Genomic DNA, 26,163 nt, shown 5'->3' with positions numbered 1-26,163 from the left:
CTATAGTGTGTTTGTATAAGATTTTATGGGGGGGAGATCTCAAACCTTACTTGATGCCTGCTTACATCACTGTTCTAGAATAACACATTGCTCATGAAAATCCAGAGAATTCCATATCAGTGTTTTCTTAGCCCTAAAGAATAGGGGCAGTGCTCTTTAGAAAGGTCTTCCAGGGTCTGAGTTTGACTGACTTGCCAGCATTGTTCTCATAATTTTGTGTACATGCGAAGAAGACATTATTTCAGTTCCATGTGCTGTATTCTTGCAAGGTAGCCGTACAGCACAAATGGGAAAAATACTGGATTCATGTGTACTATTACTACTTAAGTTGACCAGCTCACAAAGAATTCATTTTCATAGGGGAAGAAATTTTGACTGTATAATTTGTGGATAGGCCTTGGAAACCAGGTGTCCTGAGGTTTTTCCCATCTCAGATCTTCTGTGTGATCTTGGACAAATTACCCTTTTGGCTGTACATGTGTGCAAGAATAACAATGTCTTAGTCTGGGTAGGAGGAAAACTGTGTGACTGAATAACATTATATGGCCTGACATCACTTTCAGATTTTCAGCAAAGATTATATTAATGAAGGGAATGAGATACCAGTTTACTTGATGTCTAAATACTCTGTAACATGTTGGGGGAAAAAAATAGGTAAAGAATAATCAAATCTGCTGACAGCTGCCTACCGTTGGCTATAGAGTTTTGAGACTGATTTATTTCAGCTGCATAATCTTTCATCTGACAGGATATGTATGTTTGGGTACATTGCCTATTCTATTTTGGTGCTAAAAGGCTCAAAACTTCACTGCTGTCATATTTAAAATGCTTTTTTCAATATATGTTGATAAAGTTTGAACTGGAAGTATAGTAGAGACAGGAAAAACCAAAACAAAACAAAGGAATTTTTAGCTGTTGGCATATTTTTCTGATAGCAGCAGAAGTAAATTTAATTTAACTTTGAGATATAACATCCCTGATATGCTGTTACTGAGATCAGCATGGTCCAGTCTTTCTAGTGGAAAAGGCTGAAGGCTGTGTGCTGTTTGGCCACCTCTTGCCAATTAATCATGTATAGTATCCTTATGAATAGTATATAGAACAGAGTGTAACTGAAAAAATATTCCCCAGGTATTGGCAGGGAAGCCACCACTGCATTTATTTTCTTTTTAATCCACAAGGTGAGACTATTCATTTCTGTAGATACACAGATGCATGTTGGGCTCTTACGGTGTAGAATTTGGCTTGCAATGCTGCATGGGGAAAACAGTTCCTTTACACATGTTGATTATTCAAGAATCAAAAAGACTGTGACTCAAGTCACATGAGACACTCATATTAATCAAAACAAAGAGGCCCTGTAATTGAATTAGTAGCGATTCGGTGCTGAGTCCAATTTAATAATTTTGCCTTCTGCAGGCAGACCTAAGGACATCAACAGGATGCATATGCTTCTTAGATAGCTCATGCTTATGTATAAAATGGCATGCAGATGCCTTTGGCATGCCTGAAGTGCAGTTTCTTGCAGGAAATCTTTATGAACCAGTGTTTCTAGATAAAATTAAGTAGGCAGATTTCCAGATGCGCTTTTTACTGGAGGCTTAGAAAGAGCAAGGATATGCGTGCACTGTTATTTTCCATGAGTTTTTAAAAAATGTGCTTAACTGCATATGCTTCTTAGACCTGAATGATGATAATTTCAAGTCATGTTAATCACTGAAGTTCCCAACCTTGTCATCTTTAAACTTTAATTATCAGTTTGATTTCTGTCTTGTCAATTACAAAATGAAAATTGTGTCTATATACAAAAAGAGTCTTTAACATGTTGGTTGCTTTTTTTTTTTCCTCCCTCAATTTAAGATTAAAATACAGTGCTTGTACAGTATTTAAGTCAAACTAGATGCTGGAAATTGTGTCTTTAACCACGCTCTTTTGATTTTTCTTTTACAGAAAATTGAAAGTCTCAAAGAAACAACCAGTGTAAGTTTCTTTAATTATTATATCTATTATATATCAATTCTGAAATTCACCTTATTGTCTTGGGAAAGTTTTTAAAGCTTTTTATAGAAAAGTGGGAATCCATATTAGGTCCAACAGTGTGACAGCAGAGGCAGCCTGCTTCTGGTGCTATATTCAGATTTGTGTCTAGCACCTTAGAATCATAAAATCATAGAATAGTTGAGGTTGGAAGGGACCTTTGAAGGTTTGGAGTCCAACCCCATGCTCAGAGCACAGCCAGCTAGAGCAGGTTGCCCAGGACCAAATCTAGTTTGGTTTGAGTAACTCCAAGGATGGAAGCTCTAAAACCTCTCTGGGCAACTTGTTCCAGTGTTTGATCATCCCTAGAGTAAAAAAAGTGTTTTCTTATGTTTAAGGTGATTTTCCTGTATTTCACTTTGTGGCCATTGCCTGTTGTCCTGTCACTGGGCACTGCTGAGAAGAGTCTAGCTCTTTACAGCCTGCCATCCCAGTCAGATATTGATAAGATCTCCCCTCAGCCTTTTCATCTCCACATTAAACAAGCCCAGCTCCCTCAGCCTCTCTTCACATGACAGTTTGCCTGCTTGCAGTGCTCTGAGAGTTTGAAGCTGACCTCCATTTCACCCTGACAACCTGTGTTGTATGTGGCTTTGGAAACTTCAGTTTTCTACTACTATGCTTTTGTTGCTGGAAAGAAAAGGGGAAGGGAAAGTAGAGGTTCTACAGAAGTAAATGTGTATTTAGTTCTTGCCCAGTATTTCAGTTACTATTCTGTATAACTTATAAAAGTACCTGTAAATACAGAATATTATAGGATAGTAATAAATCTTTTTTCCCTGTTATTTTTGTTTTCCTAGAGCATGGTAGAATCAATAAAACACTGCATTGTGTTGCTACAGATTGCTAAAGTAAGTACACTGCAAACTATTATGAATTTTAATTATACAGCATTAATCTGTGTGAAAACAAGTGAAATGTAAAAGTGCCTTCTATATGATCCAGGATGTGTAGATACAAAAATTGGTATAAGTTGATTTATGTTACTATTTTAATGAAGTTTCTCTCTGCTGAGTTCCACGGCAGACAGTCCTATTAATGTTTGTGGTAACAGCCATGTTGATGACACAGTTTTTGTTTGAGATAAACTTTCTTTTGCAGAGTTTTATATTAGACTAAGAACTTAAACATAAGGGTGACAGATTAGAAACTGAAGAAAACTCTGCTTTCTGCTTCAATTAAGAATGTGACTAACAAGTAGAAAAAGGGAGAATTGTGATGTGAATAATCTCAACCGGTTTGTCAAGGTTTTTCATAGGTCTGAAGTTCATTATAATGTTGGAACTTCTTGAAGTAAGAATTTTATTATTTGACAATGCAATATGGGTAATGCACTTAACGCTTTTCACTTAAATGTTTTACTACTTTTTAAAATTTAATGAGATTTGGATTTACTTTTCTGTCAGGTTCTGCTCTTACAGGCCTTCATGTACTTTATTTAGAATATGTTAATTATGGAGCTGCTGATTTATATCTTGTGACCCAAGTGAAGTAAGACTGTGCTTTGCAAATTAATTTAGAGTATTTGCAAAATTCTGAGGCCGAATTTAATCAGAATACATTCTGATTTATTCAGAAATAGGTGTAGGCTCTTCACTTTTTCTTTTAGTCTAGATCAACTTTTATTTTTTTAGCCTTCAAATACAGTACTGCTATTTGTCTTCATTCTAGACGCCAGATACATTGTACAAAATTTTGAGGCTAATGAAAATTGAAGTGTTTAGAACCTTGCAGGATCAGAAGTAATTTACTAAAAGGATTAGTGCATATTTTGTGAAATTCAAATTTCAAATCAGTAGTTTAAAAATTCTGAAGAAAAGTTTATACAAAACCAAAAATATTTTACAAATAGTAGGGTACGTTGAAATAGTTTTGTGCCACATGAATCTAGAGCTAGAACAGTCTTTATTTCACATGGTGATACTATTGGAATCCATCACTTCAGTGATAGCAAGAAAAGCCTTGTCGGTGCTTACTAATTTGCTGTTATTTAGTACTGGGTATATTTAGAATTGTTCTAGTACAGTGAAACCAGTAAACTATATGTCATTCTTTGAGGATTTGCTGGAGACAATTATAGGTACATTAGATGGTAGTATGGTAGTTTTCTTACACAGCTATATGTGATTTGCTGTGTTACGGTAGCTGTTGGAGAAACTGTGTGCAACAAATTACTTGTTCATTTTTTGTTAATTACTGTATTAATGTATTTAATAGTTGTTATTTTCATGGAGGTTTAATTCCTGTGAAATTTTGCTATTTTTTAAAAGCTCTGCTATGTAATTAACAAATCTGAAAGAGCAGAGTTAAAATCCGCTTTGCAGGTTCTTGATCAGAGCTGGTAATAGCTGTTTGAGTTAGCTTTCTTGTTTCTATTGAATATCAAATTCCATTTCTGCTATGGGCAGGTTTATTGAGGGATAGACAAATACGACTGCTTATCTTGCACTGATGCTAAGTGTATTTTGCAGTTGGTTAGGTTGTTTGCTGATAATGGACAAAACTGAATTTATAGTGGCAGATGTAGTAATTGTATCAGGTTCAGTGCTTTATTGCTTCCACTCCCATATAAGTGTAAAGGTAGGTGGAATTTGGGTTCCCCAAAGATGCTAAGATTTGCTTTCTGTTACGCTAAATCAGTCCTTGAAGTCCTTTCAGTATCAGTAAATATAAACCAGTGTAAATAGATGGGTTTATCCATTGAGGAGTGGGGTGGTTGTTTTTGATTTGTTTTGCTAAACCGTATCTAAATCTTTTTTAGAGCTATTGATGATAAGGTTGTTTAAATTAGTGATTTATGCACAGCTAATTGGAAGATGTTGATCCACATACAGTGAAAAATACCCTCTATAAATCTTCCCACTATTTTAATAACCTTTATTCTCCTTCATCTCTTTGTCATCATCTTCTCTTTCTCTCTTAGGCAACTGTACTTGTTGACTACATGGCAGTTCTGTCGTGTGTCGTGTCCCCTCCCCTTTTCTATAAACTGTGTTGGTATCCTGATTTCTTACTGCTGTAGGAAATCAAGAATATAGGGTTTTTTGTTTTGTTTTTACATTTCTGTAAGTTGCATGTGTATGATGCATTATATATGTAAAAATGTATTGTGTCTGACTGATAGCTTTTTGTTCTCCTGTATAGAACCTTTTAAGATTCTGCAAGTTTTTTTTCCCCCAAAGTTGTATGTAAGGCAAGTATGGCTGCTGTCTTACACTGCTGAAAATAAATCGTATTAACACCACCCCTGCACCCCATTTTTACTCCTACAGTGCCTTTCATATTAGGAGACAGACTTCACAGTTACCTTTTGGTTGCTTGCGTACTTTGAAAACAGTTATTACTTCTCTATATACTCAGAGCATCTCCCTGTTTCAAACACACAGCCATGTATTATTTGGATGATTTTGGTACATTGAGGCAAACCTGGGGTTTTTTGTGGTTTGTTTTTTTTTGTTTTGTTTTAATTGTGTGTTAAGTTGAGCTGTTTCATGGACTCTTAAAACAACCTGCCAGAGGACTTGGACAGTTAAATTTTCATTAAACTTACTGGTAAATCAAGTGTGTAATCATGCCACTTGTACTCAGGTGACCCAAGGCATTTTCAAAATAAGGAAGTAAATACCAGCTAAATAGAAATATGTTGTTATAATACATACATCACTTATCAAAAAGCAATCAAGATAAACTAAGTGGGATGGAGAGGTGGAACATTTGCCTTGTGTTGTCCCCTTTGCATGGATGGTAGTTGAAGGTGTCCAGCTTTGCTGATGTGTGTGTTGTAAAATGTATGTAATGGTCTGTCAGTGTAACAAACTACAGTCTTGGAAATGTATGTTTTATGAAGTAGCGTTTATAATTTAGATATTTATTTTTCCATCTTTGCCTTCCTTTTTTCACTCCCTCATTTCTGGTCAACCTTGCCTTCCTTACCTCATCAAGATGCCACATTGCTGATGTGCATTACTGAGATAGGATAGCAAGCTTTGGTACAAAAGCAGCATCTTTGTGTTTGATTTCTTAGGTCTTGGAGATGATGCCATAACATGGAAATTTTGTATATTGAAAACAAATTTTAAAAATTTGGACTCCAGTGTTACTCTTTCTTTTTTTGTTTGTAAGTTTGCAACCCAATGGAACTCATTGCCCTTAGTGTCATTTTTGTTATGGAAAGCCTTGCCTAAAAAATGTCATCTAGCAGACATGAAATTTGAGCAGTCTATTGCCAACGATACAAGCTAAGCAAACATGTATGAGGTATCAAAATATAAGTATGTGCCAACTTTAGTAATACTATTTACAGCTTTTTTTTTTTTTTCTTCCCCTGGTCCTCCTGACTTTAAAAGCTGGAAATCTGGGGAAATACTCTGCAGACAAGTCTCAAGGTTTACACTGAACAAAGTTACAGATTGATATACTGGCTGAACTTTGCTTCAGAAGTGATTTGGCTTAGTGTTCAGTAGAATTTATACTGTTGCTGACACAGTGTAGATAGGCATTAATTTGTCTGTTGCTAGTGTAATTTCCCCTGATGACACTTTTATTCCATGCATTTCCTCTTCTTTCACGCATGCTTCTAGGCAAACCCCCCCAAATCCTAGATTGTAAATAATCTAAAAAAAATGTTTAAATCTAGTGGATACCAAAAAGCTAATGTTAGAAACATTTAACTTATAAAGGCACTTCTGCCTTTCAAAAGCAAAAAGTGCTTTTGAAAGCTTGACCTGTATGCCTATCACAGTTCTTTAGAAACTGAGAACCTCATGTCTTTCAGTTTTCAGGGACTCATTGGTGCTGCAGACAATGTTTGGGGGGGCTCTTACCTATTTGGGAAGAATCTACATTGTAAAGCATAATTGTATTCTGCAGTGCAGAAAGGATATTTTAAAAATTGTTCAAACGTGTGTGGTCAGATCCTTGGAAAACTAATCTTCAGAGGTGCAGTGGCTGTGTCTAAGATTGTTTCTTCTTAGTTACTGTATCACATGGTGAGGAGCATTTTATGGCTGACAGTGTAAACATTCCTGACAGAAACTTGCTGTTCTCACTTAACACAGAACTGATAAGTCATACAAGATTGTTATGTTGATATTTTTAACATTTTTTCCTTAAGGACCAAAATAATGAGGAGAAGCACGCAGATGGACTTATAGTAAGTTTAAATCTAATCTTTATCTCCCTTTATTTCTGCAGAACATGTGAACAGAGACCTGAATTTCCACTCATTTTGCAACATACTTCTTCCTTTCTCTAATTTACTGCTTCAAGTGTCTTGTTAAAATTCCTGTCGAGTCATTAGCTTCTGAGGTTGGCTAACACCCTTGCCTTTAGCAGATATAGTGATCAGTTTTAAACTGAGTGCCTTAAATGGCAGTATTATGACTGAACACTTAGATAAAAATCTGCCATGTGAACAGATGAAAGGGAAATTATTGGAATAGAAATAGTTTTGTGTTCCATCTGAAGTATCTTTTATGTATGAAATAGATCAGCTATCTGTGTGCTTCAAGTAGTTTGTCTTTTCTACAGCACTGCTCATTTGATGCAAAGTTGTATCATGTCTGTTTAAGCAATGTTTCTTCTTTAATATAACTTCTGCATTTTTAATGTAACTTCATCATCTTTGGTTTCAGTCACATGTGACTTCTCTTTCTCTGTTCTCTTTTTGTCACTTGAGTACATTTCAGATACTTTTAATAGGAGATTGGTTTCAGTAAAACATAACTCTAAAACCCATAGTTTGTTTTCATTACAGCTGACAATAATTCCCAAGTTTATTGTCTTTCTGTTATATACAGATTTAGCAGTATGATTTTCTGGTATGAACTCTGGAAAGATGCACATACAGATTTCGGTTTCATGCTTACCATAACAATTGTCCTGTGGTGAGTCATGTAATTCAGGTCTAAGTGTAAGGAATAGGTTCTGTTATGTGCTGTGGAAAAGAGAGGTTATGCAGCTATACGCTACCACAGGCAGAGGTCGTATGCACATTGGATCTGCAACTCGGAAATCTCATATAGATATTAAAACTTAGTATAGTCTGAATGTGATTAATCACTATTCTAATTGTCAGTGGGCTGGCTTATGCTGAGGAGAAGAAAAACGTATTTCTGTAAGAATCTATTAACTGATGCATCAGTGATTGTGACGACTGAATTTTTGATGCTGTTGAGGTCAGTGTTAGTTTGAGCTAAAGGTCAGGCGGGAATCACTTAGGCAGCAATCTGATCAATGTTTGGTACCATGGTGGGATGATGGTCTTGTTGCTTCTGCATGGTTCTTTTTGAGTTGTTAGAGTAGGAAACTTTCAAATGTGGCTTCATCTGTTTCTAAACCATGAAGGCATACCCTAAAATACCTAATAAGAAACTCCATACTGCAGTGTAGAGAATACTTTAAGGATAAGGTTACAATTCAGCATACAAAAATCCGAGTTACTATAGGTTTTTTTCTGTTATCACACCAATGTTCTGTATATATATTATTTGTTTCCCTAAAAGTAGGGGAGCTAGAGATAGCAATAGCATCCTGTGTATCATAGGACCATCTTTATTTTTAGGATTCTTAACTCTGAATAAGAGAATAATGATTTTTAAAGTGTGAAATATGTGGGACAGGGACCTACCTGTGTTGCATGCATAATTGCACAAGCAGTTGTAATGTGTAAGGGGGACATTGATTTTTGTGCTGGAATACAGAGAAGTAACAGTCTATGTATTGGATTATTTATTTGTATGCTTGTTAGTAACACCAATGAAAATTTAGAAAGCTATTTTTATGCCATTTTTTTTAAACTGGATATTTTTTTAAATAACCAGAGAATAATACTTTTGTTTTCAACTAAATAAATTCTGTGCTATAAAATAAAAATAATACTCTTCACTGCTTCACTGATTTTAAATGTAGAATAAAGTTCAGAATAACAGTTAACCAAGGAAGGGGGCAAGAAAGACATTTTCATTTTGTAGGAAAATGGGAGGAAGAAGGTTAAAATGACCCTGTTTCAGTCTGCAAAGAGAAATTAATAGACTTAAGGGAGGGAAGAACAGTTAGAGACTCTCTTTTAATGTTTTGAATATTGATCTAAAAGAGGGTTGAAATAAACATACTGACTAAACTCAAAGACAAAGCTCATCTACCTCTTTTTAAAAAAGAACTTTTTAAAAAGTAGACAGTATTGTATGACCTTCCTGTGCTTGATATTCTTCAGTTTAAGCACAGTAGCAAGATTTCCTAGCAAATTACGACAAAGATTTTCATAGTTCTGACATAGGTCAATAGTTTTAAATTGCAAGATGTTTGGAAAAGGGTTTCATGTGCCTTTTGTCCAACTCACAACCCAGAACAACGAAGTACTGGTTGTTGCATGTGAACATACATAGCAAACAATCTTAGGTGATAAAGTTACAGGCCAGTGAAGCAAGGCAAAACCATGTTAGTTTGAATTAAAAGATGTTGCAATTTAGATTTCCAAGAGGCTTGTTGTGTAAAAGCCAAGAATATACACTGAAGTCAGTGGCTTTTGTGAGTGTTAAATTGAATTGGTGCTTCGTTTTCAAAGTGTCCACATTCATAAAGAGATCGAAATGTCCTCTATTGGAGACACACTGAGAACTGTCAGCTTGGCTTGGAAAGAGTTTTGGCACAAAGCTGCTTCGTGGCTGTAAGCATGCTGGTGATTCCTGTTGTAATTTATGGGTTGATTTAGTATGGTCTGGACAAATTAATCTTTGAAAAATAGCTTTTAAAAATACAGATGACCTAGCCTACTTTTTGCCAGATAATTTGTATCTAACTTTCCTCTCTTTGCATGCAGTATTTATTAATGGACATTGGAAGGAATACCAGAAGCTAGAACTTGAAATAAGAATTCTTTATAGGACTCAGATCTGTAGCAAATTCAGTTTAGTGTAAAATCTATGTAAAGAACTGAGGTATTACCACTTTGAAAGTATTTCTCATGTCCTCAACTGTCAATTTGTGTTTCACTTCCTCTCTCAGGAATTTGCTATCTTGCATTTGGGCATTTCTTCTACTCACAATGTTCTTGCTATCTATGCTTTTTTTTTTTTTTTTTTTAAGTTGAGAAAAAATGTGCTATTGTTTCTTTTGTCTCAGAGCACTATAAACCCTGTTGACGCAGTCTATCAGCCCAGTCCTTTGGAACAGTCAGTGATCAGCACGATGCCTTCCCAAGCAGTTATACCTCCAGGTACGGCGTGAGGAAAGAACCTCAGTAGAAATGTTCAGAAGCAATCTAGATGGAGGGGCTGCTTAATGGTGGGCAGCTTCTGTGTCATATATGCAATACAGGTGCACACTGCACTTAGTGGTGCATGCTCACCACAGTGGTGCAAAGGAAGGGAAAGGGGCAGGAGGCACAGAGCTTCCTTAGCCCTCAGGTAAATCTGCCTCTAGTTCTGTGGAGATGCTGATATATTTTACTTGCTCTAAGTTACTAGCTTACATTTCTAATATGCTTTCTTAAAATAAATGAAGCTATCATTTTCAAAGAAGATAAATGCTTTCTAGCTAAATATCTGCAGTTTTTAAAAATGCCATCTTTGCTTAATAAAAAAGAGCTAGATAACAATGACGGAAATGTGTTTCTCTCTGGATGGCTTTTAGAGAAAAGGATTTCATTTTTGGTGAGGTGAAATAATGTGGAATCTCCTTCTCAACAAAAGTATATTTCTCATATTTAAATGTGAATTTTGGGTTTAACGTATCAAAATATCCCCTAGAACCTGCTCAGTTGTGCAAGTCAGAGCAGCGACCCTCATCTTTGCCAGTGGGACCTGTAGTAGCATCACTTGGAAATCAGACTCCAACACCAAATAGTACAGGTACAGTTCTGTGTAATTGTCTTACTGAAGTATAAGAAGCAAAACCTGACTATATAGTGTTTGTAATCTAATGTAATTAGCTGTTATTAACTGTATTGCCTACATCTTGCTTTTAATCAGCATATATTTCAGTGTTGTGTCAAAATCAGTTGTTCTGCACTTTCTCCCCACTGTGTTTACGTAATACATAGGAGTATTGCCAGCTTTCTTTTTTTGTCTCCGTCGTTGTAATCTTGCAGTAATCAGCACGAGAACTTTGCAGTTAATATGCTGTGTGTGGCCTTTGGGTTTTTTAAAACATCGATTCCCTCCTCTCCCCCTCAAGAAATAGCATTTGTTGGGCTTTTTAAAACTACAGTAGATGCTTTGAAGCAAAAGTTGCTATAATGTATATGAAATTGCTGTTTACAATCTGTTTACAACTTCTGTAATACTTAAGGATTTCTTTTAAATGATAGTCACATAGTTAACATATTTCTTATTACCTGTGTTGACTGTTGCTTCCTGATCAGTTGTATTCATTATATTTTCCAATCATGCTAAAACTCTCACAGTTCCCTCCCAAGTTTTTTTCTTTTGTGTGTAAATGATTTGTTGCTACTTTATTACTACCCTTCCTTCCCAGAACACTACTAATACATTCCTTGAACAGTATTTGTCGCAGTCTGAAAAAATGAAAGATAGCACTGCTGGCTTTTTTTCCTGCCAGAAAATTCCAGTTTCTAGGCTCACTCTATGCATCTCTCCTTCTAGTTAGTTTCTGATGATTGTTGTGTAAATACCTCTAGTTTGCTTAATATCCTCTTTTGTGACTTAAGCTTCCACAAAAGGTCTGTCAGTGTTAACCTGGTTTGTCTTTATTGCTATGACTCTCTTGAAAAACAGTGAGTTAGGGGTGAGACAGGATTCATGTAATCAAATTTAGAAACCTTATTAATTAGATTTTGTCACAAATACATTTGTGGCTAAATTGGAAAAAGATGTTTTAGATAAGTAGAATACAAATTGAGTGTAGCTGGACTGCCAGGCCTGAGGCTTGTGATCAGCTGTATGAGGTCCAGATGGCAACCAGGTTACTACTGGTGTTACTCAGGGGTTGATACTGGGTTCAATACTGCTTAACATCTCAAATTACCTAGACATGGACCTTGCCAGATTGGGGAGAATGATGGATAGAATAGGGCTGCTGTTCAGAGGGGCTGTGACTGGCTGGGGAAGGGGAGTGACAGAAACCTCATGAAGGCAAATGCAAAGTCCTCCGCCCTGCTACGATGGGCATAGACCTCAGCCTGCTCTGTTGCGTGGGGTTACCTGCAGCTTGGCAGAAGAGGAGTCAGGGGTCCTGGTGAGCAACAAGTGGAGTCAGCAGCGTGCCCTTCTGGTGATGAAGGAAGGTTTTGCTGCGTACCTGGCTGGATTAGTGAGAGTGTAAAGAGCAGCTTAAGAGAAGTGACTGTTCCTCTCTACTTGGGATCTGTGAGACCACATCTTGAATACTAGTTTTGGGTTCCACAGTACAAAGACATGGACCACTAAGATTAGGAAGCTGAGGCCTGTGACGTACTTAGAGGCTGACAGAACTGGGTTTGTTCAGCCTTAGGAAGATCAAGCTAAGGCAGGATATTACTGCTGTCTTCCGCCAACTCTTGGGAAGGTATAAAGAAGATAGAACTGGGCTTCTCTTGGAGATGCACAGCACAAGGATGAGGCAGTCAGCACAAGCTGTAAGAAAGGAAATTCCAAGTAGGTATTAGAAAATGTTTTGGTTTTATAATGAGGTGGTTCAAACTTTGGAATAGGTTCCCTAGAAAGATTATGGAATCGTCATCTTAAGAGATCCCTTCCATCATAAATCGTACTATGAATCTATACAAATTTTCATTTTTGTTGTTTTGCCTTTAATCGACAACTTTGCAGAAAACATGTTCTTATACTTTATTATTGTTCTGTGTTCTTGATTTTCCTTGTGAGCTTTCTTTTGTTATCAGTTAAATGAAACTTGGTATGAACCTGACTAATTATTGCTTCTAATTTTGTAAGATCTTATACCTTCTGAGATCACATTCGTCTTTATTGATTTGAACAATCCTATTTACTAAGTTAGAACTGGTGGATCTTGAAAGAACTTGGTATTTATTGTCTGTAATTTTTAATACTTCATAGGAAGTGGGCAATCAGCACCTAGCAGCAGTCTTACCTCTCCAAGCCATGTCAACCTGTCGCCAAATACAGTCCCAGATTTTTCTTACTCGAGCAGTGAGGATGAGTTCTATGATGCTGATGAATTCTATCAGAGCAGTTCTTCCCCAAAGCGATGTATGGAGTAAGTAGCTGAAAGTATGCTGTGTGCTGAATACAATTTTATCTACAAGGGTGTGGCTTGTCTGCTTGTAGAAGTTAGTTAAACTGAATAAACCACATTGGATTTAAAAAAAAACAGTACAGGAAGGCAGAAAACCCACCCCGTTTAACAGTAAGATTATTCCCTCCCCCAGCACAGTCATCTATGAGGGATGCAGTTTCCTCCTCTGCTCCTTCCCATTCCATCAAGTATTTATGTTGGCAAAACTCTTAACATAAACCAAACTTGGGAAGCCACCAGCTCAGAGACAGTCTGAGACCACGGTGTATTTCACAGGCGTTTGTGGCAGCCTTTGGTAAACAGCCAATTCTCTCTCGCATTTACTAAAAGACATTTTTTGAAGTTGACTGCCTTTCTCCAAAATTTCTATTTACTCTTCTTTTTTATGAATCGGAAAATTAATTCTGAGAGATGCTGCACAGTTCAAAGAGGAGTTAGTCAGCTGTTTTATGCCTTCTTAGACTGCAGGCTTTCCCATTCGTTCAGCTACAGTCCGTTTTAAGTTTTCTGTGAATTAACATGCAGCATGTATTTTAATGTCTATCAGTAAGCTCCTTATCTGTGTATATCAAACGATAATAATTTGGTCTGAGTTAGTTCATTGTGAAGTGTGAGAATTAATTACTTTTCTTTAGTTCTTCAGGGTCTGCTGCAGTCCTGACTCGGAGCAGCACGGGAAGTAGTCTGAAACGTCCAGATACCACAGAGTCCCTCAATTCTTCCATGTCTAACGGGACAAATGATGCTGGTAAGTGGACTGCATGAACTTACACTGAGGAGCTCTTGATTGTTAATCTGTGTGTAAACTGTGTCAAAATATGTATGATCGTATGTATATGACAGATACTTAGAGATAATGGTTTTCTTTACTAAAAGGTTAGAGAAAAACAAAAGCAATTTGGTCTTTTTAGATCTCTTTGATCCTCCTGATGATCGAGATGATGACGGGGAAGGAGAATCAGTGGAAGAACATAAGAGTGTTATTATGCATCTCTTGTCACAAGTGAGATTAGGAATGGATCTGACAAAGGTAAACTTGCTAATTGATTATTCCCGGGGAAGGGAGAGGGGAGTAAACCCTGAATTCTGTGTAAATCGGTTCAATGTTAAAGTAATAATTTAACTGTTTATTTGTTCTAAGAGCTAGTTACACTACGATCTCTTTAGCACAGTAATTTTTTTTTTTAATTGAAGTTATTATGGGGAGGGGAAAAATTAATACAGAATGAATACATCCAACTGCTAAAATCTCTTTGGGAAAATAGTTTGCTATGGAAAGTATCTGTTCACTTTGAACCTGATCCTTGGAGTGCCTGTTAAGCTGGGATAAGAGGAAGGCTGTATGCAGTATTAATGTTTCTCCTGTCTTTAGCTTCCTAGAACAAAGATCTACAAGATTCCAGTGTATGGTGACATTCAATAAGGCATAAATAAAAGAGGGAGTTAAGCATATAGTGGAATGCTTTGCTTGTTGGGATATTGAGTAAGTTGCTTGTGTATTTTAAAATGCTACAGGTAGATCTGGCAAGTACAGAGAATGTGATTCAGAGAATGTGTCTGTCTTAAGGCTGAAGGAAAAGCATTCTGAAGGTGTTGATCTTTCTAGGCAGCTTGGTTAAATTTAAACAAGTAATTCTAGACTGGAAAAAAGTGAGGGAGGTCAGTCCTATCATTAGTTGGATGAAGTGGATGACTTCAACTGTCCAATCTGGAACTCACAGTAGACAATAAAAATATAAACTTAAAACTTCTCTGAAGAAATAGCCAGCAGCTCACAGGCAAGCTACAGAAGGCAGTTCTGAATAGGAATTGATCCAAACGTCTGTTCTGGGAATTTCAGGAATAGTTGAAAATTACTGATCTCAAGTTAAGCTGCCAAGAAGCATCGTGAGCGTGCATCTCATTTGCATTGCTTTAAAGTCAGCAGCAGCAATCAGTGCTGCTTTCAGCAGGGGTCTATAGCACACTGAAGCAGACAGCAGATCCACAACGACGGAACCTGCAAATGCTGTTGGGGAAGAAAAGTGGTAGGGAAGAGGTTAACCATCTTCATGAAGAGACACATAAGAGGGTGTGACTGCATGGAAGGAGACTTTTAACTACAACTGAAAATAGCGTACATATAGATGAAATTAAATAATGAGTGTTCCTATAATTAAGAACATCTTTTGATAAGCTCAGCCATGTAGCTGGATGCACTCTAAGTGGGACTAGGATATATGTAAGACGAGATGGTTCCTCTTAAATCTTTGATTTTATGGAAGATGGCAACTGACCTGCATATGTCAGAACTCATTGGTAAGTTTGAGAACACAATCAGCTTACAGGCACATGAAGCCCTTGTGTGCTTTGTATGCTGTTTACAGTTAGTACAGAGAACGCTCTTGTGCAGGGTGTTTAAAGTGTCTTGATCTGCAAGAGTTGTTTTTCTTCACCCAGGTGGTTCTTCCAACTTTTATCCTGGAAAGAAGATCACTGTTGGAAATGTATGCTGACTTCTTTGCACATCCAGACTTATTTGTCAGGTATTTGACTTTTGAAGTAGAGCATTAACTGGGTCTGATACTGTTTACAGCCCTGTGGGCTGCCAGAAATAAGTTGGTAGTTTTGAAGAATATTGCTTGGTTTTTGATCTAAATTTGGAAAACGGCCCAAGCAGTCAAACTTCTAGTTGTAAAACAACCAGACATCCAAAAAGCTTTCCTGTATTTGAGGTACGTGCTTGTATTTCACTTTGCCTGTCCTTTTCTCTCTTTTGGCCCATGTAGCATTAGTGACCAGAAGGATCCAAAGGAACGAATGGTTCAAGTGGTTAAATGGTACCTCTCAGCTTTTCATGCAGGAAGAAAAGGGTCAGTTGCTAAAAAGCCTTACAATCCTATTTTGGGCGAGATCTTCCGATGTCATTGGGTATTACCAGGCACTGAAGGTGAAGATGATATGGTTAGTTTCCTGTGGTATGTTTTTTTTGGTGCCTATAATGCATGCAAGTAATTCCCAAAGCCTTATTAATTTACTGACCAAAATGGCTTATGCTATGCTTAAGTAGCAAAACCAACAAACTATGGTGATTTCTTAAACAATTCCCCCCCCCTTCCTTCCCCCTTTTCTTTGGACAGAATTTTAAAATATATTGCATAATAAAATTTGAGCCATTAGTTTTTTAAGAACTATTTGACACATTGAAAATGTTCTCTTTTTTTCCCTGAACTGTTTCATAGCACTGAGTATGAATTCTTCTTTCCAAAGTTGTTTGGTTGGGGTTTTTTTTTTTATAGATTCTCCAAACCCTTGTGTTTTTAACAGTGGGGTTTCTTTTCTTCACTTACAATTCAGAAAGCAGTGCAGATTCCCCAGTATATTTAATTGTCCTTTTAAAACCTTTTTGTATACTTCTGAAGTTTGGATTCTGAGCTTGGATAATATTTTAATTGTGCATCGGTGTCTGGCGACTACTCTTCCTTTTGTACTTTTATTGGAGCATGCCTGGTGAAGTGAAGGACACAGTAACAGTAGTGCCACTCCCATAATCTGAACTCACCTACCAGTGTATGAGCTCTTCTCTCACTTGCCCAAGTTTTAGTGAGACTCAAGGATTAATCAAGTTTATGCACGTGAACCATCATCAACATGGTGCTCCACTGATTCTAGAGAAAAGCTCTAGCACTTGCAGTGCGTCCTGGTGTGGGGTGGTTTGTTGTTGGTTTGGGGTTTTTTCTTACCACCCCATTTAGGCTTCTCACCTTGGGAAGTTGCAAACAATGATATGGAAAGTGTTGTGAGATACTTCATGTAGCCTCATGTAGTATATCTAAAGACATGATTGTTTAGATATAAAACATGTATCTTTTTCACATTTAATTTGCTTCTCCCCATCCCAATTAGTTTGTGCAAATCTTTCTTTTGTTTCTGAGGTGAATGTTTGGACTGCTCTTTGCTGACATAAAGACAATGTTGTATTTGTGCTTCCATTGCTTCTAATGATGATTTACAGTTTTCATGATACGCCCCAGGAAATGAATGTTGGTTTATGATTTTGTGATATGTATAATCTGATCATTATTAATACGCCTATCCGAAGCAAAAATTAAAATTATTTCTGCCACTCATTTCTTATTACTTAATGAGAAATGGATTTAAATATTACTTAGTAATTGGATTTATACATGACTCTTTCAGGATTTGTAGGCATCTCCCCCAACACATTTATACATAAAACCAAGAGAACAGAAGCTGCATGTTCTTCAGAAAGCATCATAGTTTCAGGAGTAAGGAGTTATTCCCCGTCAAATAGCAAACTGACAAATACATTAAAATCACACTAGTACATTTTTAGAAGCCTTTAAACATGGAAGCAGCTTCTCTTGGAAGCATCTAGTGTTTTGTAAACACTGTCAGTGATGAAAATCCTCTCTACTATCATGCAGGAGCCAGTTTCAGAAGGACCAGTTCCTTGGGTCAGTAAAAGCAGCGTAACGTTCGTGGCAGAGCAGGTCTCTCATCATCCTCCAAGTAAGTGGGTAGTAACTTTGCTAATAGACATGGCACCCGGGTAGGAGCGACAGTAAAATCAGCTCTTGGTTTAAATCCTGGATTTACGTTTTCTCTCCAAACGTAAAAGCTGGAAGTTTTCTCTGTAAACTGTTTTTGTGAGAAACAAATTGCAAACTCTGTTGCCAGATAAGTATGTGGTGCTTTGACATATTTCCTGATAAATGAATTTGTAAACAAATGTATTAATGTCTTGTGCTGCTATTTTTAATAATACATTTTTCTTCAGTTTCAGCATTTTACGCAGAGTGTTTTAGCAAGAGGATACAGTTCAATGCTCACATATGGACCAAGTCAAAATTCTTAGGAATGTCTATTGGGGTTCATAATATAGGGCAAGGTATGTGTGTGTAAATTTAACAATAGAAGATGAATTTACATTCTGCAACTAGAATTTTTGCAGAATTTATTTAAGGTCATCCTATTAAATGTAAGGAATGTTTGATTTCATGTAATTTGAGCTTCCGTATCTAGGAATCGGCGATTCCTTCTGCACGCTCTGTGTGCTGAAATCATGTAGGGCCCAGTTTTTCACGTAAACACAACTCTCCCTGCCTCCTCTAGACGTTAGGCATTCTCAGCATCTAAATAAAGCTCTTCGCTTTGCCTTTTACGGTACCTGTTTGCAGTGAATTATTCAGGAGATCATTATGAGAAGTTCTGTAGAGGTTTTGCTGGACGTTTTAAAAATCTATTTTTATTTTTCTTTGATAGGGTGTGTCACATGCCTAGATTATGACGAACACTATATTTTGACATTTCCTAATGGTTATGGAAGGCAAGTAAATGCTTTATTTGGTATTTTCATTTGTAATGCCTTGTAATATTTCATGCTTAATATTTATCACAAGGTTCTCAGTATATCCATATATTTATAATTGCAGGTCTATTCTCACTGTGCCATGGATAGAACTTGGTGGAGAATGCAGTATTAATTGCTCAAAGACAGGTTATAATGCTTCCATCGTCTTCCACACAAAACCATTTTATGGAGGAAAGAAGCACAGAATTACAGCTGAAATTTTGTAAGCAGGTTTCTTCAGTTAATCTCCCTTTTTCTCTACTTAAATGCTGACAGTGTTTTTTCAAGACAGTCAGAAGTATAAAATACTGGAACAGCTACACCCAATAATGTAGCTCACGATGACCTGTCACGGGATGCCATTTTATAGCCAAGAATTGTGTGAGGAAACTTGAATAGGCCTGCATCTCACCTTCTGCTCTAAAACATTCTCAGCTGATTACTGGAAAAAATGTAAATTTTCACTCCAGAATTATCCAAAATGTCTTCAGCATTAACACTGCTGCAGACTTTTACGTATTTACTTTTATAACTGTGGTTTGGTGGATTTTGTTAGACCCTGTGCACATGCCTGGAGCAGAGAATTCAGTGGAGATTCTTGTTTTACTTGGAGATCTGCTGTAATGTCAGTAAGTGATGCTGGCAAAGCGAGGGCCTTCACTTCGCTTTAAATCACTTTTTGACACACATTGATAGATGTCATTTGTGAACTAGTGTTTGTGTTTCCCAGTAGTCTGGGGAAGAAGCTTTGAGTTGATGAAACCTTTTAAAACTTATCACTCTCAATCTGTTTTGGAAGCCTGTAACTGATTTCCTAAACTTTGAAATGCAGATACAGCCCCAGGGCAAGACTTGTCTTACCCTGGGACAGCACTTCCTTTAAAGGTTTATCCAGTTGAACTGATTCATGCAAAACACTTGTAAACAGAACCTCTGTCTTTTGTGTATTGGTGATGGACATTTAAAGGGCTGATATAAAACAGACTCTACAGCAGTTAGGATAAAGTTTTGATCCTTTAGTGTCTTTCAGTTACTGTAATACAACCAAGAAATGACTGTTTCTTTCTATTTAGTTCTCCTAACGACAAGAAACCCTTCTGCTCAATTGAAGGAGAATGGAATGGTGTCATGTATGCAAAATACACAACAGGGGTAAAGCAGCTTATTTCTCTATTTGTTTTTTTCTCCTTTCCATCACAAATAGAAGATGGTCCTTAAAGTTCTTTGGGCTTTTCTAAAACAAAATTAATAGTTGGGAACTTTATGAAGCTGCCCAAAAGATAACAAGAATGCTGGATTTGGGATAAAAGCCCCGAACTGACTTTGTCAGTTTGTTCTTAAGGTAACCTGATTGTCACAGCAAGAACAGAATCTAAAGAATGATTGTTTTTCATGCACAGCCAGTGTACTAGAGTGTAAGGGTATATAAATTTTAAATCTAGATAAAATACTAATTTATTTTTTTTTAATTTCACTCTCTAGGAGAATGCTGTCTTTATAGATACCAAGAAAATGCCTACAATTAAGAAGAAGGTAAGGAAATTGGAGGACCAAGACGACTTTGAGTCTCGCTGGTAAGAATTTTAGTTAAAAAAAAAAAACACCTTAATTCTCCCATGTTAGACAGACTAATTTGCAGTAGCAGTGTGACTACTGGTGCACTTACCCTTTCACTGCATGGACAAAGGCTCTTCATTAGCCTTTGCCGCAGGACAGAACCAAGGTACAAGCAGGTTGGGGTTTTAAGGGGCAAGAGGAGACCTGCAGTTCTTGGTCACATCTTCCTCCAGAGCAAATATTCCAGGGGGCTGCAAAGAGCTTCACTGCAGCTGCCTCACTCCTGGCCAGAGCAAGAGCCAGTGCAGTTCTAGTTTATATATATTGGGGGTTTTCTGCCCTTTTGATAAAGTGAGACCTACGTTAATTCAAACAAATATCAATGACTAAGAGCCAGTAATATGTTTCTACAACATTGTAGCGCTTTGCTTCTATAAAGCAGTCTCCAAATTTTTTTTTTTTTAAGCTTATGGAAAGATGTAACCTACAACTTAAAAATTAGAGACATTGATGCAGCCACAGCTGCAAAGCATGCGCTGGAAGAAAGACAAAGAGCTGAAGCCAGAGCCAGAAAGGAGAACGAGACCTCGTGGGAAACAAGGGTGAGCTTTATTTGAACAGTGTAAACGGCCTCTAACCTACAGCATTTGTTCCTTTCCAGTGGAGTCATTAAGAGCTTACATCTGATTATTCTTTTTTATTTTTTTTCTAGTTATTCCATGAAGATGGAGAGTGCTGGGTTTATGACGAGCCACTATTGAAACGACTTGCTGCCAGTAAACATTAAGTGGGTTATAAAACCAGAAAATGTTCAAGCCTTGGCTTAGCAAAGTTTACATCTGATACCAAGATAGTCATTATCACGTACGTACCGTTTGGAGAACCTGACCCCTCCAACTGCAGTGGTTCCTATCTCAGGGATACTGGACTTACTGATGCAGATAAGCAATTAAATGAAACAAGAAACGTCTTGGCTGTGCAGTAACTTGTGCTGGACTCCTGCAAAGGCAGGCTCGGGGAGCCCTGACTGATGCTTCTAAAGCAGGGAGAGTCTGGGCCAGGAAGCGTATACACTTTGTATAACCACTGTGAAGGCCATGGCATTGGTATCAGTTGCATAATATTCCTGGGTCCTACATATTTAAAAAACAAGAAACAAAAATGCAAGACATCATTTAAATCTAGCTAATGTTTGCAATGTGTAAATATGAGGATTCCTTTGATGGGACAATTTGTTAGAAAATGCTACGTAAATGTTATCTTCCACCTGTATGATAATCAAATCTTTTGGCATTTCAGTGTCTTGCCCAAAATAACTTTGTTATTTTGAGATTAAAATGTAACCATAGATAATTCTACTCAATGCATCTTAAAGCTTCATAAAATAGATTTTTCAAACTTCTCTTATGGACTTTTTATTTATTTCATAATAAACCTTTGCAGCAAGACTGTGTTTTTTTCAGCTGAGTGATAATCAATTGCTTTATGTGAAATGTTATTTTTTTTTTCCCCACTGGAATCCTTATAACTAAAACCTATTTCTTAAAGCAGTTAATGAGCTAGTAAAAGGGACAGAATTTGCAGCATCCAGAGTGGAATTTTTCTAGGACCTACATACAGCCTTTTGTTTCTACTAGCTCACCAACACTGTAGGAATCTTTGCATTTCAGTGCTTTTGTTTGAAGTTAGATAATGGTTGAGGAAGTAGCTAGATGTAGCAATCGAACTATTTTCCTTTTCACAGTTAAATCTAGCTTTTATCTGAATTCATCTCAATTTTGTCTATGTTGCACATACAGAAAAACTGAAAAAAAAGCAGCATGAGAGTGAAGCCTCAGGCTTTTTTTTCCCCTCCCACCTACTCTAACTCCTCCAGCAGACCTGCAGAATACATTCTTTGAGGAGATGTAACCACGAGTCGGCAGCTGCTGCAGCACTGCAGGGACAACGCACAAGACACTGAACAAAGAAGTGCAGCCCCCACCTGCAGCCAGCCAGAGGGGAGAGAAGGTGGTGGCGTTCTGGTGGTGGGGAATGCTCCCTTCCTTCCGGCTCAAAGTCAGGGCTGTGCCTGTTCTTAACGAACGTAGGAGATTAATGAGAAGAGTTGGCTGGAAATATATTTGAGGAAGCGGGATCTGAATGGCCAGCTTCAGCCCAACTAATGCTACAGCCCTGGTTTAATAAGAATAGGTTTGTAGTGTTTATATTGCAGAAAGCACCTGGATTACACATCACTGCAGGGCAAGACGTCATTTTTATTTTAATATTTTATGGTAAGGGAGAACATTCAGAGTTGATGTGTAAGCTTTGATGTCCTTGATGGAAGTAACATTAGTCATCAGAGATGATGGGGGCAAGAAAATAAGATGAGGTATTTCACCAGATGAAGAATTCTGTACTTCTGCAACAGCTGTAACCTCTGAGTCCCCTTCATGTTTTCCATATCCAACCACCTGGAAAAAAGTTAACAAAACCAGAAATTTGGCTCTCATTCAGTGTTCATCTGCCCTGACAAATACAGATGCTTAAATGCAATTGAAATGACAGTAATAATTAGAAATGTAGAAAATACTGAACACCCCATTAAACATTAGATTACAGACCTCTTCCACACCCACCCCTTACTGAGCTCTCTGAGGTTATCAAAGTTTGGTGGTTTTGGCAAGACACTCACATGTACACTCAGCACTTTCTTCTTGTTGCTTCTGTGAGCCTGGAACCAGGTGACCAGGTCTGATTTTGTAACAGACTTCAGAGCTTCGATCTGAAACACACAGAAATGAGGCTTAAGTAGCACCATGGTGATTCAAGTAATTTTAAACATAAAAATGGTTTCTCTACAAACTCTATCCCTTTTTAAAATAGTGTGTAATTTTAGAATCAGTGTGGCATCAATCCCCCTACTTATGCTTTGATGTAAAGCTGCTACCCCAGGGAGGGACCACGCACCTCCCGGGCCAGCCTGTCAAAGAGATACTGCTGGGTCACAACTTCATTCCAGTTCCTGTCTACTTCTTCTCCAAGATGGGAATCTTCACATTCTTTAAGTTTTATCAAAGCTGTAACCTATGTTTGAAAAAGACAAAACAATTAGTTTCAAAGAATTTAAGACTACCTTAATTTACTATTGTATTCACTGAAGTCAATAGAAAACCTGAATTACACTAACAAGGTACTTCATTGCTTTCAAAGTTAACTAAAGGGCCAGAGAGCAAATGTTTAGACAATGACCACAGAGTAACAGGCAGGATTTAAGAGCAAATCCTCTGTCTGGAAAACCTCAGAAACATGCCAGATGGAGGTATAAGAAAATCCTCCAGTTTGGGTGTCATTTAGCAGTTCAAGGAAGATCTTTTCAAGACTGAGTTTTACCTGGGTGCTAAAAGCATCTTCAGTTAAATGCTTGATTTTCTCTTCAAAGCAAGAAAGAAACTCCTCTATTTTCTTGTCAACCAGTTCAGAACTATAAGAGAGTTAAATAGTTAAATCAGGCAGGAAAAAGAAAAAAAAAAAACAACCACCTGCAGGATAAAATAGCAGAACAGCCCTCAAAGTGACAAGGAAATGTGTGGGACAGGCTCGCTTCCCTCCCCAGATACCAGCTTTCCTGGCATCAGGGAATAAAACCAGTGCTCTCAGTTTCAGTTCTATTAAGGATTGTTCAAACAGGGGCTTCAGAGTCACTGCTGTGGGGGCTCTACGCTGCAATAAGCCCAACAGCAGCATGTGCTGGGTCAGGACCCCCAGCTGCAGTCCTGAGCCCCACATGTCAACAGGGATGGTCTATGGGATTAGGACAAAAAGAAAGAAAAGTAATGGGCTGTGAGGGATTGATGACACACAATTCAGTAATGGAAGGGTCATTCAAATGTAAAAATAAGAGGCAGCACCACTCTGTGCTAATTAAACTTTCACCAACACAGTATTAGTTTTCATAACTTGCATATTTTTCATAGAACCCTTCAACTTCAGCAGGTCAAATACCTGCAGTTACCCCCAGCTTTGAACAAAGCCCTAATATTGTTCTGTCTGCTGAAAGCGGGCTGGAAGAACAGGCTATACAGGATTTACTTGGCAACAGATGGAGCTCTCCTGGCAGAGTATCATCAAAGGGCAGTGGGATATTTTGCTTAGTCTTTGGATTACTTTTCCCTGTTCAAGTCAGGGCTGCTGCAGTTTTAAGAAGCTTAAGGCTATTGCTTTATTTCAGTCGCTATGTTGCAAGGGTCAGCAGTGTCTCAAGCTGAAGCAGGACTTTGCTTTTGAGAGTCCCTTTGGGCTCTTACGTAACTCCCCTCAGAGATTTCAGAAACCCCTCCATGGCCTGAACAGGGTGGGAACTCATAAATGAGAGCAGGTGCACTGGAAAGCTCAAGCAAAAGCAAACTGAAATCAGCTGTGACCTGAGCAAACCGAACAAGGAGAAGATTAAGCAAAACTCAATAATAATTCTTCAGAGCTGGATGTTGCGTAAATACACCCCCTACACAAAGTACAACACAAACATGGTCACAGAGTTAGTGACACCTCACTATAGCTCACAGAGCTCAGCTGTTCACTGCCCGAGTACACGCAAGGTCCACTGGCCACCCTGTTAAGCCTCACTTTCCTAAAACCAGTTGCCATGAATTTCCTGTGCTGAAGTCCTTCCTGGTCAGACAGCAACAGCTGCCATTTGCCGAGATCCTCCACACAGCAAAACACAGGGAGGAAGGGGCAGCTGATTGTCCCTGTCCCAGGCTGGCAGGCAACCACGACACCTCCCTGAGCAGAGCCCGAGTGCACCAGCCAGGCCCTGCCAATGGCCTGAGCCTCTGCAGGGGGAGGGGGTGAACACGGCCACTAGAGAGGGGCCCGGCCACCTCAGGGGCGACTCCTGTGTTTAATGCTCAATGTTACCACCGAGCTCTTACTTGTATTTAGTTGCCTGGGTTGCGACTGTGACTGAGAAGCCAAGAATCCCAGAAGTATTCCTGCAGGTAGGGTACACGTGGTAGCTTAAAAAACACAAAAGAAAAAAGGGAAACAAAGTCATTCCACAAGCACAATTAAATTTTCATTTTTACAGGATGTACCACAAGTTATAACAGTGTTGGTATTCTAGACAAAAATCTCAGATATAAATTCTCAACAGTCCTATTTCCTTCCTGCATCACTGCACTTCAATGTTCACTCGTTTTTTGGGAAATCCTTTTAAGCCTGGCAAGAGTATTTGTGTTCCTGCAAACTAATTCATCAGTGACAGACCTAGAGCTGTGAAAAACTCGTTCCAGTTTCCTGAGGTAGAAGGGTGCCTCTGAGGGAGGCTGCTACACACCACAGAGCGTCCGTGAAAACAGCCCTGAGGAACAGGGAGCTCGTTTGGGAAATGGAAGGAACAACTTTATGCTGAATCATTTCTGAGTTAACACACTGGTAATGGATGTAATTCTTAGAGGACTCAAAAGCAACTCGTACCGATGGCTGCTCTTGGTTTTGATGTGTTTATGTTGGTGTTTCCATTAGAGTAATGGAGGAATTAGTCACTGTGCAGGAAGGGTTTCCAGAGTAAAAACACTAGGGAACAGCAACAGCAGGTGTGCAGGAGCTGTGCTCCCCAGCGCACTCACCCAAGGGTCTGCTTGGTTCTCAGGAAGTCGAAGCAGGGCTCTTCCATGTGCATCTGAAACGGAGCACAAACGTGTTACAGCAGAAGTGACCTTCCTCTGCAGCCACCCCTCGGGCTCCGTACGCAAACGTGGTCACAACACATGAGAACAACTGAAGTGCTGCCTGTCCAGCTGCACCCTCTGAATTAAGGTCTCAGCTTTCTGGGTCGGCAGCTAAGAACAGCCTTCTGCACTGTCCGTCACTGCCACAGTTGGGGATCCTGCCCCAAACGCTCACAGGTTGAATCAGAGCGAGCAGCAGATGCAGGTACATGTACACGGAATGTACCTCACCCCCCTCGCACCCTCTAGCTCCAAGCACTGTTTCCAGGGATGACCCTTGGGTGAGTTAGG

The 26,163-nt window shown here is 38.3% G+C and overlaps 2 protein-coding genes across 5 annotated transcripts in view; one reads left to right on the top strand and one right to left on the bottom strand.

The window, feature by feature from the left end:
* OSBPL9 (oxysterol binding protein like 9) overlaps window positions 1-21,606 on the top strand; it is a 52,788-nt gene extending 31,182 nt beyond the window's left edge. For 3 of the 4 annotated variants that reach the window (XM_026854449.1, XM_026854452.1, XM_026854451.1), the window contains 18 exons: window positions 1,951-1,980; window positions 2,838-2,888; window positions 7,151-7,189; window positions 10,159-10,252; window positions 10,785-10,886; window positions 13,050-13,209; window positions 13,884-13,996; window positions 14,160-14,278; window positions 15,688-15,773; window positions 16,017-16,191; window positions 17,676-17,760; window positions 18,029-18,139; window positions 18,514-18,577; window positions 18,684-18,824; window positions 19,675-19,753; window positions 20,084-20,175; window positions 20,625-20,760; window positions 20,871-21,606. In XM_026854449.1, coding sequence (XP_026710250.1) covers window positions 1,951-1,980; window positions 2,838-2,888; window positions 7,151-7,189; window positions 10,159-10,252; window positions 10,785-10,886; window positions 13,050-13,209; window positions 13,884-13,996; window positions 14,160-14,278; window positions 15,688-15,773; window positions 16,017-16,191; window positions 17,676-17,760; window positions 18,029-18,139; window positions 18,514-18,577; window positions 18,684-18,824; window positions 19,675-19,753; window positions 20,084-20,175; window positions 20,625-20,760; window positions 20,871-20,945 — 1,752 coding nt within the window. In that variant the 3' untranslated portion in view covers window positions 20,946-21,606. The remainder of the gene's footprint in view (window positions 1-1,950; window positions 1,981-2,837; window positions 2,889-7,150; window positions 7,190-10,158; window positions 10,253-10,784; window positions 10,887-13,049; window positions 13,210-13,883; window positions 13,997-14,159; window positions 14,279-15,687; window positions 15,774-16,016; window positions 16,192-17,675; window positions 17,761-18,028; window positions 18,140-18,513; window positions 18,578-18,683; window positions 18,825-19,674; window positions 19,754-20,083; window positions 20,176-20,624; window positions 20,761-20,870) is intronic. The other variant, XM_026854450.1, reaches the window with a different exon arrangement.
* Window positions 21,607-22,396: 790 nt separating this feature from the next.
* NRDC (nardilysin convertase) overlaps window positions 22,397-26,163 on the bottom strand; it is a 29,878-nt gene continuing 26,111 nt past the window's right edge. The window contains exons 27-32 of the mRNA XM_026853880.1: window positions 25,771-25,823; window positions 25,075-25,158; window positions 23,534-23,624; window positions 23,111-23,227; window positions 22,836-22,925; window positions 22,397-22,614 (exon numbers count right to left, since the gene is read on the bottom strand). Of these exons, the coding sequence (XP_026709681.1) occupies window positions 22,417-22,614; window positions 22,836-22,925; window positions 23,111-23,227; window positions 23,534-23,624; window positions 25,075-25,158; window positions 25,771-25,823 (633 nt within the window). The 3' untranslated portion in view covers window positions 22,397-22,416. The remainder of the gene's footprint in view (window positions 22,615-22,835; window positions 22,926-23,110; window positions 23,228-23,533; window positions 23,625-25,074; window positions 25,159-25,770; window positions 25,824-26,163) is intronic.

This window comes from Athene cunicularia (assembly GCF_003259725.1).
Source record: "Athene cunicularia isolate RWA chromosome 8 unlocalized genomic scaffold, athCun1 chr8_part1, whole genome shotgun sequence".
Taxonomy (NCBI): domain Eukaryota; kingdom Metazoa; phylum Chordata; class Aves; order Strigiformes; family Strigidae; genus Athene; species Athene cunicularia.
The sequence above is the reverse complement of the archived record's forward strand: the minus strand, read 5'-3'. Positions and strand labels throughout refer to the sequence as shown.